The sequence below is a fragment of the Xiphias gladius genome, chromosome 6 (assembly GCF_016859285.1).
Source record: "Xiphias gladius isolate SHS-SW01 ecotype Sanya breed wild chromosome 6, ASM1685928v1, whole genome shotgun sequence".
Taxonomy (NCBI): Eukaryota; Metazoa; Chordata; class Actinopteri; order Istiophoriformes; family Xiphiidae; genus Xiphias; species Xiphias gladius.
In genome coordinates, this window is record NC_053405.1 from 20681418 (window position 1) to 20688954 (window position 7537).

Consider the following 7537-nt stretch of genomic DNA (forward strand, 5'->3'; position numbering starts at 1 on the left):
GGTCGCAGAAGAATTCATAGATGGCTCGCACTCATAAAGGTGTAGGAACAGTTGGCTTAACATACCTCTTACATAATGAGGTGTACATTTTGCAGTTAAGTTTTGAAATGTTCTATATGTTAATCAAAAAGACAAAACACTACACTGGCTTGAGGGGATTGTTGGACTGGGGGCCTCCGCTACCAAGACAAATCCACTGGACCACACTGAGCTCATGTCTGCATGCCTGATGATGAAATATGACCAATACGTTTGTGTGACAGTGCTTGTGTCAAAGTTTCCTCACAAATGTCTTTGGATCATATCAGTCATGTATGATTTTATACACAATATACAGACAATAAAATAAATATATATTTCTGAAAAAGACAATTTTGTGTGTTTTATGTGTGGGCACAGCAACAGCCCCTCAGTGGCATTGTTATTTGCCTTGTTCGAACTAACAAAACATCTAATTCCATTCCCAGTGTAATAAAAGGGTACTTGGACAGGAATATAAACATCTCTCTAAAGTTGAACCAGATGCTGCTGCATGGCGGAGCGTAGGATTCAGAGACGAGAGAGAGAAAGACAGAAAAACAAGGGAGGTGCTTTACACAGGAAAGTGAGTCAGTACCCAGGCCTTAGCACTTCGAAACATTCATTCCTGAGCTCCTTCGCCTACATCCCAGACCCCTCCCGCCTAATCCAGAGCAGGGGGCTATCCTTGAGCAGACAGGGGGGAAAAGCTGCCTAACCTGGATTTGATTCTCTGCCGTCTCTCACATGGACCCTTAAGAGGCCTGTAAGAGAGGCAACTAAGCCACTGCACGCACAAGAGAGGAGGTCTAACCACCGCACACATTAACTGAGTGCCTGGCTGGCTGCTGGAACCTGACCCACCACACTAAACCCCAGCATGAGAGGAACGCTGTCCAATTCCCTGAAGGGTGCGAGTATGATCTCATTTTGCTGGAAGTGGCTATGATTAAGACTGTGACACAGTTTAGAAAAATCCAAATATTATAAAATGCATGTTAGATACAGTTTCCCAGTAGAGTATTGTGTGTATTGTTATTAAACGTACTGTATTGTCTTTCAGTTTCAGTCAAAACCAATATGTGGAGGTGAATTGAGATATAATAGGAAAAGCAGATAGCAAATCATAGCCTGTGGCCAAGAATCAAGTGTGTTACTCTTCTAAAAAGCTGTAAAAGAAGAAAGAGGACGCATTGTGACAAATATTAAACTTTATGTTGTTTTGAAGTGGCAGTACAAAAATACAAAAATATGTTGATGCATTTATCATTCAGCTTTCACAGTAGGTACACAGGTAGGTACACATGAAATTGGTATTTACAGGAGAGTCATTAAAATGTTCCATTATACACTTTAAAGATTATTTAAAGTATTTAGATATTTTCTTTGATTTTTTAAAAGATTAAACTGGATCACTTGACCATTTTTATTGATATCTACCAGGTTTACCAGTGTCAACACTGGAGAGATTGACTCATCTCTGATGGCGGTATACTCAGGTATGCTCAGTTGGCCTCAATTGCAGTCCATTCCCAGAAATAATCAATTTTCCTTTCAATCAGATGATGCTAATTACATTTGTCTGTCTAATAAGTTCTTTAAAAATAAATTTCCAATCGAGTCAGAGCAGCAAAAAAGCATCGAAATGAACTAGCATGACCTACAAAAACGCATTTACAAAACAGAGGAGGTATTGTAGAGGACTTGGGGTTGTATGAACAGTCTTCTGAGACGACTACAAACACAACCAAACTGTTAACATTCGTGATCAGCGGCTGGCCAAGAGTTTGGATCAGGATCCAGAGTAAACATGTGTGGGGGGAACGCGGGAGAGAGACTATACAGGTTTGTTTAGGCTGAACCCCTTCCTCAACTCCAAGACAAAAGCTGAAGTACATGCAGTACAGCTGTAGTTGCCCTGTTCTTGTTTGTGGTGGATTGAAACCACACTGGCAGGCTATAAAGTGGTATCAATTTTCCAAACAAATTAGCATTGCTTTCCATCAGCTTAAGAGGGAAAACTGTTTGTTTGTGGGGAATTGAGAGCATAAAAAATGTAAAAAAAAAAAAAAGTTGTAAAATGCCAATGCCAGTGACTGCTATTGTACATACACAATAAACAAAACACAATAAATACTTTTTTTTTTTTGCATCAGCTTTCCCAAGGATATATGGAGTTGTTACTGAGATAAAAACATAAATAGAGTTTGATACCTTCTCCAATAAATAGTAGTGGCATTCTATTTACAATATGCACACATCTCCCAAAGAGCTCATGAGATATTTCTGTCTCGAGACACATGCTTCCCTCTGCCTCTAACTTCCGAACTAACACAAGATCAACAGAAATTGCTCACAGGTTTTTTTTGCTCTTTTTGAGGCAGTTACGTTAAAGTGTGTCTTCCAATAGCGGTCTTCCCTATTAAATTGATCGTTGTTGTGTGTACGGGGGGGGGGGGTTGTCAAAGACAGAGGTCATCACAGGAAGCTAGTGGTGTGACGCTTGGAAACCAACTCATCTCTTGAAAAGGGCTGTGTCAGGAATTGTCAATCTAGACTGCGTTTTCTTCACTGCCGTCCAAATCGTGATCTTTCCGAGGGGGATCTGCACGAAAGACAGACAGAGAGTCAAAATGTGCCAGTGTCATCATTATTGTTTACATTATCACGGGTAAAAGCGGGTGGGGAAAAAAAAGGGGGTGACAGGTGTTTTTGTAGTCTTACTGTTGCAGTTGCCGTAGTGGCGTACTCCTATGGAGCGGCCGAGGAAGCAGGTGGCCCGGCGGAGGTGGCAGGCGCTGGGGTAGGTGATGTTGTCATTGCCACAGATTGGCTGCTCAGACGGCATGGGTATCGGGCAAGGTGTTGCGCGGCACATGACACAGTGAGCACTGTTGGTCTGGTCAGTTACGCAGGTGTGAGTTCCAGGACACACCACGTTGGAGCATGACTCTGTGCAAGGCACGAAGAAAACGAGATCATTAGTAAAAGAGAAAGACATTGTTTCGCTTCTGTGCAAAACACCGTAGCGCGGAAATCTGACAGACTAGATAAATGTAAAAATTGTGCTTACTTTTGCACTCTCCCTGGTACATGACCTCCAGGTCTGGGTGTCCCATGCAGCGGGCCATCAACAGAGCACACTCATCCTTATACGTCTTTCCATCACTGCCGCACACAGCATTCATCAGGGAAATGTGAGAGCAGTCTGGAGAGCACACACACTGAGGCCTTCCCGTCTTCATCTTGCAGACCTTCCCAGGACTGCATGTGACCCCCTCACAAGTCTCTACAAGCACAATAGCAAGTAGTTTCGTATGTGTGTGAGTGCTGCACCATGTCAGTGACTGTATTAACAAGTCTGCAGACATCAGGTGATCCACAGGCATTTTCATACAAAACAAGCTTGAAATCTGGGGTTTTCCCAGACCATAACACAATTTTCACCTTGCACAATATTTACAATAATCACATCCCTTTATTGACCGTTACACACAGGGGTGTCTCGGCTGGTGGAATGTGATTGTGGCGTGTTTTCATAACAGATCTATCTGTACGGCTGCACACAGAATGGGCTAAGCTCCTGTAGAGGGATGGAAGGGCTCTGAGGTAGACGGAGTTCAAACAGCTGTCAGAGAAGTTTACGGACTAAAGAACGAGGAAGCCCCGGGCTCCTCTGTCACCCCATAATGCCAGAGCTCAGGAGGAACTGTAATCCTACACAATGTAAAGTCAACATTAGGCAACCCATACAGGTCTCTTCCCAGGACCTTTTTGAGTCTTTAGAGATGATGCCTGATCAGCTCTGATTCCAGAGGATTCTGTAAACAATCAGGGACTTATTTCGTGCCTCTACCAGCGCTTCAATATCCTGTTTTATTCCATAGCTGGGTTTCTGCTTGGACTCTCCCGGTCAGTCTGCTGCTCTCTATCAGTGGCTCTCTCTTTTTGTCTCTCTTTGTCTCTTGCAATAAGGGGACATCTGAAAACAAACTACTGTCTCATGATGATGTTAGTGTCTTTCTCTCAAGCCTTTATTTACGTGACATTTATGGTACCGACATTTTCCTCCCACAGAATTCCAAATGATCAAGATAGCGTTGCACATTATGAGTCCCAGACATCTGGGCATGTGGCAGACATTTACTCCAGCCCGAAGGACTGTATTTTCTTATTTTATTCATGGACGCTAACAGTGCTCCTTTTTAACTAGCTTTGGAAAAAGTTAACACATAATGAAAGAAGTGAAGGAGAAGGAACAAGGAGGGTTGGTTCTGATTCTACAAAATACAATCATTTTCCATGTGACGCAGCTGTAAACCTTTATGTGAGAGTAATTTTTATGAACCTGTAGGCTACCTTTGACTGTGGTCTCTCGGCTTTTTTTCAAGTTAATCTCAATACAACTGACCTTTCTCTTAACCATGTGACCAGGCCAGAGTAACATGTGGCTGGGTCTGTTTTCCAAAATTGCCAGTAGCTAGGTTTTTACTGGAACTTATCACCATGAAGAAATTCACATTTTTGGCCTATGATGAGTGCAAGTGCTGCTTATGAAAACAGAATTTATCTGCAAGTGAACCTGAATGAACCTGACAGAGATTCCAGGGGAGGAAGTGTCTCAGGGCAGCTGGGTGGAGTTATGTTGAGCGCCTCTCCTTGATCCACGTCTGCATTTTGTTAGAAAGCTACATCAGGATCTCATTGTATAAATATCTGGATTCACAAATGACATGGTTCAAATTAACTTTCACTGACTCTCCAGGAGCTACAAGAGTTATTGGATGTAACGGTATAGCCAATTTATCAATTATCAGGTTGCGAATGATATCTAAGCAGTGAATAAAACTCCCAGTACTTACCCAAAAAATATCATTATTTATCATTTGGAATCTGTCTGTCTGTTTAAATGTGGGTTTAAAGCATTTTTATACAGCATTTCACTTTTGGGTTAGATGCAATGGCTGATACTATGCCTCGCAGAGATCAAAGAAAGCAATACACGAGTACCTAATTCTTTCATTCTTTTTTTTCTTTTCTTCTTAGGGTTTGTTTGTTTACCTTTGCATGGTTTACAGGAGACGATTCCTAGGAAGCCCAGCAGGCTGACCTCATTCATGGGCAGGCTGGTGTTGGACCACGCTGTGTCCAGGCGGTCCCCGGCACAGCACTCCTCTCTGGTCACCCCTCTCATCAGCACCATGTCGCACCTTTGGTCTTGACTCTGTTGCAGCCAGCACATCCCAGCTAAAAACAGTGGAATAAATACCCATGAAAAACAATTTAATTTACTTTAACACATACAAATTAATATATAAACATATAAAAAGTGTGTCATATTTTTTCTGAATTGTTGTAAATTGGACTTCTTCTAGTCAATATCCATTATAACATCAGTCAGGCTGACCAAAAAAAGCTCAGTCTAAAATGTCTATCTCTCTATTATAAAAGGCTAATATATAGCACCTGTCTGCTAGGATGTTTTCACAGGTACTAAAGTTGTATATACATATTTTAATAACTATACATCCAAACAGTAGATAACGTATCTCCTTTTTGGAAAACGTATTTCTTTAAACCAGAGTGATACACTATTTTTTTCAAAAGGCTGAGGTAAAGACAGTACATAAATATGAATTTTGGAGAAAAGTACCTCACTATGATAACCACAAGATGATTCATGCCATTATTCTAAAAGCATGACACACTGTGGTCAAACTTTTTCAAAATACAAAAAAAGTCCACTCACCACTGGCTGGATTACTCCCAATCTGATACAAAGTGAGAATCGTCCCCAAAAAAAAAATCAAAAACCTCATTTTGTACTCTGGTTAGTACAAAACCTTTTCTTTTTTTTCTGAAAACTTAAGTCTAAGTAAATACCAGCAAGAAGAAGTGATGTTCCTGTGGCAAACAGAGTGGATCACTCTAACTCAGCTCTGGATGTAGCCCTCCCTTATGTGAATGAATGTGTTGTGGATAAGTGATGTCGTTCCCCCTCTGTATAAATATTTAGCCCAGATGGAATTATGCTGCTGGGATGGGCGATCCTCTCAGCCAGTAATAAGCCAGGGCAGGACACAGTTTGACTCTGACTCAATTTTCAGAGTCGGGAAATGATCCATGCCCTCCAGGGCCAGACGCTGGGCACTTATATGACCTCACAAAACATTTTCACACCATAGTAGACTAATTAAAGGCTGATTAGGTCCTGGCAAAGACTTTAAGTGGGCTTTAGATGAGCTTCTTTATTACTAAACTTTAAATTAAGTTAATTTTTTCACAGTCAGTAGTGTTTCTTCATGCAGCTTATTGAACAGACGGAATTTAAGTTTTCTTCACTGTTCAAGTATCTGGGAAAATACTTTATTGCATAATAATCTTTAAACATGACCTTATAAGAAGCAGTTGAAGTCATTTTTTTATTTGTCTGGTGGGTCTCAGATGTTTTTTTTTGTACTGTCTCATCTCCCTCTTTAATGTGGCATAGCTCAGAGGTATTTTTTCTCCTAACAATTCATATACTTTTTGATCATGGTATTTTTCCATCTATAGACTGATCTATGTGGTTTTGGAGGGAAAAGCGACCTATAGGAATTACATACTTATTTCCTATTTCATTATCGTTTTTAAACAATAATCTTTTGAAGTGATGTGGTCCAGCAGTGCTTCTTTGTAGTGTAAATGCAGAAGAAGGAAAGGGCAACCGCAACGAAGTGGTTAACTTCTAAGATTTTTCCAAAGGGGTTTCTGGCCATATTCTGCTAAATCAAATTAATATCAAGTGCCTAAAATATCCACGAGTGCAGCACTTGGAGAAATGAAGTCATTTGCCTCTCCAACAATGCCATACCTCATTTTGTTGACTGTCTGGGCTTATCAATGAATGCTGATATTTCACTCTACAGCTGCGGTTAGAATAATGCCGAGAGAGGGGAGGAGTGGTAGTGAAGGTGGTTTGCCCTTGAGCAATATATCGAGTACAATAAACAACGCTCTGTTAGAGCTTATCAAGCACATTCATGTCTGCCCCCTTATTTTTAGTCTATGATCAAACACAGACAGCCACAGCAAGTGAGACTGAAAACACTGAAATGCTGTGGATATATATATATACAGTATCTGTCAACCGTAGGGATAGGCATGTTTGTGTAACACCATCCAGTCTTTAAAAACAACTCACTAGAGGCGACTAGAGGCTAATCTGTATTATTATCCTGTTTGATCACAACATCTGCACTGCTCTTCTCTTTTCCTGCACTCATTCACCCCTTGACACTGAGAGGTATGCACTAATGCCAAAGTAATGTGAGTCTGACCATCTGTCTGCCTGTCTGTCATAGTTTTTTTTTTTTTTAAATGTTCCCTTTTGATAGCTCTGGGGTTGGGGGTGAAGGTAGCGTATACTTTAGTATCTTTTAGAGTCTTTGTTAATTATGTTGCCTTCTTCAGCGGAGATCCCCAGGGCAGCGGAGGAATGCTGCCTGACCTGGGAGGGGAGGAAAAACGAAAAAGGAGA

General features: G+C 41.1%; 1 protein-coding gene across 1 annotated transcript; it reads right to left on the bottom strand.

Moving 5' to 3' along the window:
- Window positions 1–1209: 1209 nt before the first annotated feature.
- On the bottom strand, window positions 1210–5996 carry fstl3 (follistatin-like 3 (secreted glycoprotein)). Its single transcript, XM_040129519.1, has 5 exons — window positions 5768–5996; window positions 5080–5265; window positions 3092–3307; window positions 2743–2970; window positions 1210–2623 (listed from the first exon to the last, which is right to left on the bottom strand). The coding sequence occupies exons 1-5, from the start codon at window positions 5835–5837 to the stop codon at window positions 2571–2573; spliced, it is 753 nt and encodes a 250-aa protein (XP_039985453.1). The 5' UTR covers window positions 5838–5996; the 3' UTR covers window positions 1210–2570.
- Between the last annotated feature and the right edge of the window lie 1541 nt (window positions 5997–7537).